The sequence below is a fragment of the Varanus komodoensis genome, unplaced genomic scaffold, assembly GCF_004798865.1.
Source record: "Varanus komodoensis strain SLA01 unplaced genomic scaffold, ASM479886v1 scaffold63, whole genome shotgun sequence".
NCBI classification, from domain to species: Eukaryota; Metazoa; Chordata; class Lepidosauria; order Squamata; family Varanidae; genus Varanus; species Varanus komodoensis.
This window is the reverse complement of record NW_025336259.1, coordinates 600,349-612,864: the sequence shown is the minus strand read 5'-3', so window position 1 is coordinate 612,864 and position 12,516 is coordinate 600,349. Positions and strand designations below refer to the sequence as shown.

At 55.3% G+C, this 12,516-nt stretch overlaps 1 protein-coding gene across 4 annotated transcripts in view; it reads right to left on the bottom strand.

Moving 5' to 3' along the window:
• Positions 1-4,221: 4,221 nt before the first annotated feature.
• FAM168A (family with sequence similarity 168 member A) overlaps positions 4,222-12,516 on the bottom strand; it is a 150,991-nt gene continuing 142,696 nt past the window's right edge. For all 4 annotated transcript variants that reach the window (XM_044450139.1, XM_044450136.1, XM_044450138.1 and 1 more), the window contains 2 exons: positions 11,287-11,417; positions 4,222-9,056 (listed from right to left, as the gene is read on the bottom strand). In XM_044450139.1, coding sequence (XP_044306074.1) covers positions 11,305-11,417 — 113 coding nt within the window. In that variant the 3' untranslated portion in view covers positions 4,222-9,056; positions 11,287-11,304. The remainder of the gene's footprint in view (positions 9,057-11,286; positions 11,418-12,516) is intronic.

The window sequence follows — 12,516 nt, the reverse complement described above, 5'->3', positions numbered from 1 at the left end:
ACTGCTTTTTTACCAGTTCCCTCCTTTCAGAGAAGCTTCCTCTTTTGAAGTCAGCTGCGACTTTGCTCAACTTCTTTAGCAATCCTCCCACTAATTGTACATTCGATCTGATAGCGCTGTGGTCGCTGTTTCCATTATGATCGGCGACGCCTGCATCCCACGCTTCCTCCTGGGCGAACCCACCTGGGATCAGATCCAGGCCTGCCTTACCTCCGATTGGTTCCGTGATCCAGTGCTCCCGGGCACGGTCACTTGGGACCGGGGGACAGGGAATCGCCCTGTCAGAATTGGCACATGCCTTTATCCAGCCGACTTGGGGGTGCCAAGGCACCCCTTTTGTGAGGCTTCCTCACGTGGAGGCCTCCCTGGCCTCAGTCCCACTACACCACACTGTTTCTTAACCACATCTTCCGACTAAACTTTTCCCACATCAACCTATAATTACGGTAACATTGATTTTATCAGCCCAGATTGACCACACAGCTGTTTTTTCCTAGTAGATTTCATTTATATTTGTTTTCATTACTCCTGGTACTCAATGCAAACTTAGCTGATCTGTGCTGCTCTGTATTTCCTAACACAAAAATATTTACTTTATTTATCATATCAAAAGAGCCAGAATCCTGTTGTGTTCAGTGATGCTCTGTTCTGTTCTGTTTGGTTCAGTTCAGTTTTGTTTTTTTTTTTTAGTAAAATGTAAAAGGTAGGGGGCAGAAATTCAGCCTAATGGACTGCCATGTATTTGTAAATGCTGTAAAGAACTAGATTACATGCCTAAATACACATGCATTACACAAGACAGAGCCCTGGGTGTGACGGGAATACCAGGAGTCTGCATGGAAAGCAGTAGAAAGCTTTTCTTCACACTAACCAATGTCCAGGAGATGGGGAATGAGGCCAGGGGATCGCCCTGGGCATTCCGGTCTGGGTGACAACACACTCCTGGAGCTGCAGGTTCTGGAGCTTAGCTGTTGTCACCTTCTGTGCAAGAGTCTGCACTCTGCCTCATCCAGCCCTCTGGCCCCCATGGCCCCTTTTGTGGAGAGCCCAACAGCTGCCCCTGCCAGCCTTTCCCACAGAAGTTACGTGCAAAGCTGCCAGCACCCCACCGGCTCTCTCCTTCCCCCAGGTTTCTGCAATGCCCACTGTATCTCGCTTCTCTTTTAAAACCAGCTCCCCAGCTCCCCGTTTGGCTTCCCGCAGTTGTACAGAAACCCCAGATTTATGTACTGGCACTTACATGGCCCCCTCACTGGTCAGCACCAGTGTATCCCTAGAAAAGATTCTTTTACTAGGACCAGCAAACTTCACGATGGCAACACAAGTTGTTGCGTCACACCCTTGTGCCTGCTGCTGAATTAATGGTGCTCCCATGTTCCGAAGCACCCTGAAAACCAATTGCGGGGGGGGGGGCATTACTGGGGGGGAGAACTGCCTGAGGGCCCCATTTGTGGACCTCCCCAAAGCATCTGGCAGATGCCAGCTTAGTTGGACAGCGGATGTGGTCCAGCGGAGGTGCTGTGCCAGAAGCTCTTGGCAAGCCGGCTTGGAAGGCCTGCCCGGCAAGGGAAGGGTGAAACCGCAGGCTTCGCCAGGCTGGCTGCTCTCCCTCTGCTCTCGGCTACGATGCTTGAACTCCTCCTGGGGCTTTCCCGGCATGGCGGAAGATGCTAACGTGGTGGGCATGTGAAGAGCGGGGCCGGCTGGAGCCGGGGGTCAGACTAGATGGCCCAGGAGACCCCTTCTGACTCGCATGTTTCCAACTCTAAGCATTCCCAGCTGGCATGGCAAATCACGCCCAACAGAATGCCAGCTGGGGATGATGGCAGTGGCAGGCCCGAGCGTCTGGTGGCCACCAGGTTGGGGAATGGCACCATACAGAGCAGTTTGTGTCCATCAACCAACCAGACACCCCTGAACCGAGGTGGCCTTGCCGCAGCCCAGCAGAAGGTGGGAGACGCGATCACATGGGCAGGACCCCCTGTCCCGACTTGGGCCTGTATGAGGGATGCGGATGGATCCCAGAGACGGATGCAGGTGGGGCGACACCCTTGTTGCGTCTCCGTGTCTCGTGTGACCCTCCGAGGACCTTCAGCCGCCAACGTTGGTGGACTAAAACTCCCCCAGTTCTGAGCATGCCGTGGGACTTGAAGCCCGGCATCTTGAAGGCCGCAAGGCCCCAATCCTGATCTGTGGGTTCAAAGAGAGTCATGTCCACCAGGGAGCAACATCCACGGACGAGAATCTGCCTCGCAACCATCCGCCAAAACATGCAGCGTTTCCCTAGTGTCTGAAAGGTGAGACCCGATTCTGGTGTGGAAGCCGCTGGACTGGCTAAACCGCACCATCAGGCCCCTTGAGAGGTGATATGGCAAGCAGCACAATTTGAACAAACGCACAAACAAACTCCAAAGGACGGAGAACCAATGGCTTGGGGTAGGTTGTATTTTTTTTTTTTTTTTTGGAAACATTTTAATAGTTATCCAATGCTCTACATCTTACAGTAAATATCATACAGTTACAAACTCTTGGCTTAAATCTGTTAGGGAGATCACTAATTGATCCTCAGAGCAAAGTAACGATAATACGGATGTACACTTCATATTCACAAGTTGAGTGTGTGGGGCTGACTGAATGCAACGGCCCTTTTCTCTTGCCCAGGGTTACGTCCTTGGAGTTAAAACTTGGAAGACATTTTTGCTGAATTTCCAATAAAAAATTTAAAACCAGGTTATCCAACCTGTGAAGCCCGCCATTAAAAAAATTAAAATCCTAGACCTGCCTCCCCTCTTCTCCCACAGAGTTTCACACATCCAGAGCAAAAGGTCTCTGCCCCATGTGCAGTGATCAAGAGCAGAATTAGGGGTGGCTGGATTCTCACTGGGAGCCCCACTTGGTCGCGCTTCACATTCTGCCCTTGGTGTGAGCAAGGGAGGACTCGGTTTCCAAGTTTCCAGGGGTGCCAGGCCAAAGAGAGGGCTGGGGGAGAAAAGGGGGGGGTACGGAGGGACACTTGACTGGGTAACAGCCGGATAAAAATCAAGGCCTGCACTTCTGGGGTCTTACTGAGGTTTATCAACAGCTCACTCAGTTCTATTGCTTGCCATCTCCATGGATCGGGTGGGCCTGTGAACAGTCCATGTGGGATGAAAGAGGGGGGGTTCAGCAGATGTCTCGAACAAAACAATTGTGGGCTCTTTTAACACAACTAACCCTTGTTTCTCTCCCTCTTCCTGGGTGCAGCACTCGCCCCTTTTCCTCAGGTGTGTCCACAGGATGTAGGAAAATCGCCAGGCTTCCTGGTGCAATGGCGAGAGGCCTGGCTTAGGCTAACGGGCATCATGGCCAGAGCGGAAGCTCCAGAATTCCTCCTCGGGAGGAGGCTCAGTCAACCTCGCTTTGCGGGGGGGGGGGGTGTCCTGCCCAGGCCAGGCACTCACAATCCTCCCCAGCAAACTGTAACCCCGACACAAAGCCGCGCGGGAATTTATTTGCAGCCCTGGATCTTACTCGTCAGCTTGGCTGTGGAAAGTCAGGAGGACACCCAGGCAACCACGGCCACCAGGAGCGGGAGAAGCAGCGGCAGAGCCGTGGCACATGGGCCTCCGTTGGGAGCAGAGCTAGAGGGCCCCGAGATCAAGGGCGGGCTCAGATCTGTCTTCTTCCACCCTTTCAACGATGCAGCTGCCGCTCAAGCGCAGACACTGAAGAGGGCGACTGAACAACAAACCCTTCACCGCCATGTTTATCCCTAACTTGGGAGCGCTCAAGGAAGCCAGGACCTTGCACTCGGGTCCAGAAGCGATCGCCCTCCCTCGTCGTCCCCCAGTCTCTGGAGAGTGAGAATGACACAGACGCACTGAGGGGACCGGGGCGCAAATCCCCACACAGGTGCCCTCTCCCAGCCCAACCTACCTCGTGGGGTTGCTGTAAGGTTAACCGGGGAGACCCCAGGCCAAGCTCCTCGGAAGAAGATGCACCCGAAAGTCACGTTCCCACAAATGGGGCCTGTTGAAGAGCTTTCAGAAGACCCGTGCAGCCCATGGCCGAGAAAAGGCGTCCTGTTAGAAGACTTTATTCTGCCCTGATCTCATGACACGAATATCTTTGCTCGGGGGGGGGGGGGCTGTTAAAGTGTCCACATGCTTAAGTGGCCGCCAGTTCAAAGACCGAAACACGAAGGCGTGATCGTCACCAGTCCGACTGCTCCGTGTTTGTTTGGAAGGAACATCAGCATCAAATTTGCCATGGCACAAAGAGGGAACCCGCAACGCTTTGGAGAGCAGAGGACAAGAAGGAACGCCTGGACCCAGCCTCTCCCCCACCCCGCCATCCTCTCTGTCGGGGCCTATGTTGGGGGAAGCTCAGGACGTCTTAAAACAGTAATTGCATTATTGCTACTTTAAAGCTGGTGTTATTTGTTTCATATTTTTCTCTTGGAAAGGTATTGTGTAGGTTAAGATGTGTGTTGTGTGAGAAAGAGAGAGAGAGAGAGCGAGAGCGAGAGAGAGAGAAAGCACACACAGTAAAAAGTGCAGAGATCCAACTTCACCGGAACAAATGTGATCACAGCACTAACAAAGATGGGGATATCGCCGAAGTGGTAACTGAGATGGGGGGTGGCTTAGAGAGGTGGCTCGGCTGCTCACCGGGGCGACTCCTGCGCCCCCTCGGTCAGTCAGCACTTCCCCATAAGTAGGCAGAGCGCCATCTGGAGCAGCGACCAGCAGGAGACCCCTGCGGACACGACACGCGGCCGCGAGCCAGACACAGACTTAGCCAAGGTGCCTTTCCGGTCCGTGTGCCCCCGCAGAAGGACATCGCTGACGCTCCGCTGCTGCAGGGAACGGAGGGGTCTTTCCTCCAAGGAGCGAGCATCGCATCACATCGCATCGCCACCCAGGGTGCAAGCTTTCCCTGCGGGGAAAATGTGTGCATGACAGGGCCGGAAATCTAGTCCGCATTTTTACAGCTGACCCCGAAGGTTGCTGGGCTAAGGGCCACGGGCTGAAGCTGGCCTCGTTCAAAATAGTACACCGATCCTGCTTGGTGGGTGGAGGCCCAAAGGGTGGGACCAGGAGAGACCCCAGCAGACCCCTAGGTCTACAACGCCTTGAACAGGCGGTGACCTCCAGAGAGCTCTCCCTGCGGAGGGGCCCATTAAAGGAGCTCATTGCAATCAGCATGAATAGAGGTCTTCGATCTGTCTCTAGGCATTACCCTCTCGGGGAAGTGAATGCGTCATGGTCCACTTAAGCACTGGTTTAAACGAGTCTTAGGATTGGGTTAGGATGCGGCGGCGGCGGGGGTAGGGGGATCTGGCACGCTTTTGCTCGTGAACAAAAGCCCACGGACTCGTGTCCCGAAGTGCTCCTGTCTCTTGAAGACGCTTCCGACCTGTACAACCCTAAACTTCCTCTCGTGAAGAATAATAGACATCCATCATTTAAACAAAACTTTAAATAACACTTATGGTAAAAAGCGCCTTTTAAATTACAGATCTGAACAGCAAAATAATAATAATTATAATAATAATAACAACAATAATAGTTTTGACTAGGTTATGGTTCATAAAATACAGGAGCAATTACTCATGCAGGCAGTTCCGTGCTGCTGGAGCCGCGGCTGGGAGGCGCCTCTCGAGCGCACATGGGCCGGTGCAAAGGTTTCACAGGCCTTCTCTGACTGCCTGGCTCTTCCGAGCCTCGCCTTACAGCTCGTGCCCGGAAAGGAGGCTATCGGGGCGCTTGGCCGCAGCGATAACCTGCACCAGTGGCTGTGAAGGCCTGGCGATGAAGCATCGCAAAGCGGGTGGAAACGCCACCATGTTCTTTGTCCAGTCATACAGGGGAGGGGAATGGGGTTAATCTCTGCGAATGAACCATAATTATTTCCTGAAATGCAAACATGATGGAGGAGAAACAAGACCGCACCAAAGGAGAGCCACCTAAGGCGGAAACACATGTCCATCTTTTCAGTCTCTGGCCACAACTCAAAGCCCCCCCCCCCCAGCTTAATTGCACTCGTTAATCCTTGGCCCTTCAACGCCCCGCCCCCAACATTACTTTCCCGACTTCCATTTTCCCCCAACTGCTTTCCTGTCAAATTCAAAAGTATATACTTTATACAGCTATATACAAACAGAGCTCCAAAGATTATTTGTATTATTAAACATTGGATCCCAATTACTTCAAGCTGCCTTCACAAAGCTGGACCGCGGCAGCTCAGCCCCTTCCTAGCAGCGCTGCTGAGGGTAGCGGGCAGCACTTGATGGAGTGGGGAAGCAGGACACAGGGCAGGGCCCCCGCTGGCAGTCACCCCCCACCCCTGGGGGGCGGGCTGGGCTCTTCAAAGCGTTTCTGGCCTTGCACGGACCCGCCTGTGCCGAGCGCCAGGCCACGGCGGCCGGGCTCGGTCAACGCCACTGCCCGCCCTCCACGATGCGCAGATGGGGTCCCCCTCCTGCCACCAGGAAGCGTCACCGCGCGCCGAGTGCCGTTTCCCAGCCCCTCTGCCCTTGCCCGCAGGGTGGCCCTCCGTCAAAGCCCACGGCGACACGTGGAACGTGCCACAGAAGTCCCAGACAAGGTACGGCACACCTGCCCTCGGTCAGCCGTCTCTGCCCCACTGCGGGGGCTGGCTGCCCTTGCCAGAGCAGGGCCTGGGGGGGGGGGGTTCTCTCCCAACAGAGGGTCTTTCTAACACTTTTGTTTAATGGAGAGGGGCCTTGAGGACGGAGTGCCAAGAGCCAATTATGGTCCTGGAGGTAGAGACTCACTGCTGGTCTCTTTGGCACAGGGAAAAGAAGAACTCCTTTGCTCAGGGATTCCGCCTCCCATGCACACACACTCGTGCTGGTCTCTGGAAGCATTTTCAGGAGTCATTCTGAAAGATGCGGCCAGGAAGTGAAATTGCCACGATGACCGGAAGGAATGCCATCTAGACCCGGCGGCCTTCTCTCCGCACAGAACGGCTCCGCACCTCCGACCCACTCCCAGCCTGACCCTTCCGTTCCTGCTAAGCCACTGCCCTGCCCAACACACCTGCCAGGGCCCGGAGCTTCACCCCGGCCCTCCTCCGCTTCCAGCGACCTGCAGCTCAGATGTGCCCAGCGCCAACCTGGCACCAGGCACCCGGCAGATGGAAGGCAGCCTCCTGACCAGTGCCGGGAACGGGTCCGTGAGCAAGCAGTGGTCGTTTACCTAGCATACTAGAAAGCCGCAGCTGTCGTCCCTGTGAATACAGAGCGTTCCTTCGGCCGCACTCAGTTGAAAGTCTCCTCGCTGCTCGTTTCCCCCTTCACTTGACAAACACCCGTTGGTCCTGCCATTTCTCCAGTGCTGGAAAGGGTGCAGAGACACCTGCCCTGGTGAATCTAGGATTCGCAAGGGAGGGTCTGGGGCATTCCAGACCACCGAAGCAAAGCGGGGAGCTGCCCCATCAGATGGTTCTCCCCTAAGCACTTGCCCTGGACACCTAGAAACTGCCCCGCAGGCCCTTCTCCTTGCCCAAGACCTGCCAGGGCCTGCCTGGTGCCCCCCAAAAGGTCATGAGCCCGAAAGGCATGCGGTCACCCGACGGGTGGCATCTGAGAGATGCTGCAGCTGCCTCTTACAGTGAGGGTTCCTCAAGGAGGGAGAGCAGCTTTCAAAGCCGCCCTTCCACCAAGGGAAAAAGGGCTTCAGGACTGACTATTCAACAGAGAGGCCCCGCACCTTCCCGTCAACAGCGATGCCAAGCGATCCACCGATGTGGCTGGGGCGGGGGGGGGGGCGGCAACTGATCTCTCTTGAAGATGTACTAAAAAGAAGCATCTTGGGGCCCTTCCACGGAACCAAAATCATGTGCTGGGAATGTGGCTTTTGTGAATCCTGCAGAGAGCCTGCCTTGGGGGCGGGTGCAGAGCAAATGTGGGGTGAACCTGAAATTGGGGCCACTCCACACGGGAGCTTCAGCACGTGCCAAACAAGACAAGCTGGCTGGAGGGGAATCAGGAATTCAAATCCTATTCTAGTCCATTTTGGTTGAGTGGACTGGCCAAGAAACGGAGTCCTGGTCACCACAGACCAGTGGCTTCCAAGCTTCTCACAGCTGCACCCTGAGGTGCAGCATTTGTTCGGCAAGTGCTGGTGTGCGCGGCAGTCCTTCCTGGCCTCCCCCACCTCCCTCGCCCTCGTTCTTGAATTAGAAGCACAGCTCAGGGACTACAAAGCCAGGGAACAGGTTCCTGGTCATTTGACGCCCGATGCCCCTCAGCTTTTCCTCTTCCTGTTGTGCTGGGGACTCGGGGACTTCATGACGGTGTGGTGAACGTGAGCCAAACCCCTGAACGATCCGCAGCCAGCCTGATCCCGAGAACACAAGGGGAGTTACGGTCCTTGGTCCTTCCATCTACTCCTACAAACAAAGAGATGAGCTCCAAGTTTCCAAGCAGCTAATGAACCGCAAATCGAATTTAGACACCTATCTGGAAGACACCAATTTTCTCATAGGTTATGGAATATATATATGTGTGTGGGAGAGACAGAGAGAGGAGGAAAGATGCCAATGGAAGTGACGTGGGAAGAAGGCCAGCCCTGTGCTTTTTTATTCTAGCCCTGAACATCACCCGTTCCTGCCAGCAAACCCAAAACGGACCTGGCGAACGAAATGCGCCACCTCAGGGGCCGTTCACAACACTGAAAGGAGGAAAAGCGAGAGGCGAAGGCCGCCTGCGCTCGGGGCCGGGGGGGGGGGGGGGGGGGGGGGGCGTGGTGGGGGGGTCATAAAAAAGCACACTATTGCTCCGCATCAGTGGATGGCATGAAACCAATCTGTGGGGCGAGAAGAGAAGAACAGAAGGGGGCCAGAGACTGGGGTCAATGACAAGGAAGCAGCTTTTACAAAATAAACTAAAAAAAGGTTTGTCTTAAAAAAAAATTAAACCCTAAAGGATGCATAAAGTGACCCTTGCACTTTTCGTTGTTGTTCTTGCTAGCGGGCCGGGAGCCTTTGGACAGCCGCTCCAGCACCCAGGTAAGACTCAAGTTGTTGCATACGATGTCTGACTCCCAGATCTGCAAGAGAGGAAGAGAGAAGCGTGCAGAGAAGTTAGAAATAGCCCTGCGGCTGCGGCAAAACGCTGGCGCTTTCCGTGGGGCGGGGGGGGGGAGCGGGATGGCTAGGTGGATTTTGCTCCTAGAATCCTAGAAGAGTAGAGTTGGAAGGGGCCGTGAAGGCCTCCGAGGCCAACCGGCTGCTGTTGCAGGACACCGAGTCACAGCCAAGTTTTGCATTTAGGGCTTGCAGGCAGAAGAGGAGGCTGTGGTCCAAATAAAGGTGTTGGACAATTGCGTGAGAGGGCAAGAAAATTGAGCCAGGGTTTGGAAACGCTGCCCTGTGAGGAGAGACTGAGGGAACTGGGCATGTTCAGCCTTGAGAAGAGAGGACTGAGGGGGACATGAGATCTCTTCATAAGTACCTCAGAGGCTGCCACAGAGAGGAAGGTCAAGATCTCTTCCTGCTTGGTGCCAGAGTGCAGGACACGGAATAATCAATTCAAGCTGAGACAACCCAGATTCAGGCTGGGCATCAGGAAGAGCTTCCTCACTGTCAGAGCAAGATGGCAGTGGGACCAGCTGCCTGGAGAGGTGGGGGGCTCTCCCACACTGGGGACATTCAGAACGAAACTGGGCGGCCACCTGAGTGGGGTGGTGTGAATTGGTGTCCTGCAGGGGTTGGACCTGATGGCCTTCATGGCCCCTTCCAGCTCTACTATGCTATGATTCCATGATTTAAAATTTTACAGGAAAACAGACTACACTTATCAGCAGGGGATGCCCAAGGAGTGTCCACAGACACCGTGGGACCTGGGGAGAGCAGCCCCCCCCGCCCCCGCAAGGATAACCCAATTCCCTGCTGATGCCAAGAGGAGAGGGTGCCTCAAGCAGTCCTGCCTGTCCTTGGCTGGCACAGAGGAATCTGGAAGCAGGGGCTAAATATGTCGCTGGGTGCCAGGAAAAAGGAAGGACGCGACCCACTGACAAACAGCCTCAGAGCAACACGCATTTTCATCATAGAAAGGGAGTTTTAGGCTCGCTGTGGCCAGAGGCGATTCAGCAACAAACCCAGAGGCTGAGCGAGGGCATAGAAGCACCTGCCCTCGAAGGTTTTGAAGGACGTCCTGTAAGAATACTGCATTTTTTAATTGATTTGAGGGTTTTATACCCTTCCCCCCTCTGCCCCAGCCCCCTCCCCACAAAAAATATTACTCAGTGGTTTACAAAATCCAGAAAACCAACCGATCATTGCAACAATCATAGGAGCAGACTCAAAGATGTCAAGAGCTCAAATTAACGGTCCGCAGACCTCTGAACGGGTCGAGGCAAAACAACCCTCCTTGGGAAGGCCAGTCCCTTCGCCCGTCTCTTCCTCCTGAGCCGTTGCCTCTGCTTGGGAGGGAGTGGGGGGGGGGCAGCGTGTGCCACGGCCAAAGGATGCTCTTCCGATCCAGCCCCAAACTGATGCCACCCCCTCGGGTGCCAGAGGAGACTGGCCTGCGCCTGGCACCAGGCTGGGCATGAGTCCCAGGTACGCCATGTCTACTGCGGCAGCAAAAAGGGCCGCGGGCCTTCGACTCCGAGAGCTGCAGCACGGCTGCCCTGCTGGCCCCCTGGCAGGGCCGGGCAGCGCGGGGGTGGGGGGGGGCATCCCCGGTTTTCCCCAGACTTGATTCCAGTCCGCTTCCCAGCCCCCTTCAGGGCAATCTGATTCATGATCCTTCCTAAGAAGCCACACAAGCCTTCATAATTTATTTTTTTCTACCTCGTTGTTATCTGTTTTTAGCAGTGTTAACATTTTAATTTCCCCCCTGATTTTCTGATGTTTTACTGTATTGCATTTATGTCATCTCTTTTTAATGGGTTGTGCAAACCTCCCCGAGAGCTTCAGCAGCGGGGCGGGACGAAACGCGGCAAGCCAAGGGGAAGCGGCAGAGCGGCGGGAGACCCGTCCTCCTCATCACTTCCAACCGGGCCTTGCGCGGCTTCCCTCTGACGGGGCTGAACGGGAGGAAGCCGCTTTCCCGCAAGCACCCCCCCCCCCACTTCCTTCCGTAGGTGCTGAGCCACTTGAAACCGGCTTCTCTCCTCCTTTCCGCTCTTGGCTCTTCCCCCTCCGAGGACTCTTGTCTGACCTGGCCTTTGGAGAAAGTTCCCGGGGAAGACCCGGGAGGGAGCTGGGCTGAGCACGCTGGATGCAGCCCCTGGCCCGCCCTCCCGCCCCCAGGAAGCCCCTCCTGGCACTTACATGCATTGGCCAGGGAGATTACCAGTGCGGAGGTACGTAGCTGTAGCCCGGGGTCCCCTGAGCCCTGTACGTCGGCACGGAGACGGGATGCGCTCCGATGGCGGTGTGCTGCGGTGTGGTCAGCAGTGTGCCTGGAAGAGGGACGGAGAATCAGAACGGCGGGCAGGGCAGCCGGGGGCCTCCGGACACCTCAGGCCTCTGCCGGGAGCAGGCGCCGGAGACCGGACCCCACAGGAAGCGGGAGCAGGGCGCCTGGACTCGCCGACACGGGCCACCTGGAGGTGCAGGCGCCTGTGGGGGGGCACTGCACGGGGTGGATCCCCATCTGGGGGAAGAGGGCTGCGCACGGCACCTGGGGCCTGCCCGGCACAGAGCTCGACTCGGGGGGCCGGGACAAGCAGAGGGCTTGCCTTTGGGGTCCACCAGGCAGGAAGGGGGCCCAGGAGCTGGAGGATAAAGGAAGTCATTTTATTTCCGCTTCTCATCCTACAGATCTGAGCATTTCCCTACCACTGGCTATGAAAATGAGACAAGAAAAGGGTGCCAATCTCTCATTAAAACCAAATCAAGTCATTACACATTTTAATAATGTAAATACTCAACAGTGGGCCCCTCTGCTCCCTACTCTGGGGAACATGAATGCCCTTAAGAAGCCTCTGAATTTCTCAAACTCACCAGGCAATTCCAGGCACTGTGAGAAGGATCACGTCTCCCTGTTTTTGTGTGGCGTAAAACAGCATCCCTTGCAACAACCAGAAGGAGCCAAGGGGAAAGAGGAAGGCTTGGGCGGGGTAAGGAGCAGGAAAGGGGGCGATTCGGGGGCGATTCTGTGCATGCTTCTGCAGAAAGCAGCATCCCGCAACTTGCAGCGATCTGCAGCCAGGCGGGTGGGGAAGGCTAAGAGCAGGACCTGCTTCTGCCGAAGCAGGCACCCGACCCTGCTCTTCACCTGGGCGACCCTTTGCGGGAGGCATCCTTTGAGCAAGCCAAGAGAAATACAGACAAGGTAACTTGGTGGGAAAGTGCGAGAACAGGGGTTCACTAACACTCCATTCCGGACAGGGCAGAGAGGTGTGGCAGCAGCGTGGTGGAGATATTCAATCCATGACCACCGCAAAGGAGAACTCTGGTATCCCTGTAGCCAAACAAACCAAGTTTTGCACCCAGAAAAGCCAAATCCTGGGACTAAAGCAAATATTGCAACACTTGGGTGAATTTGCAAGAGTTCTT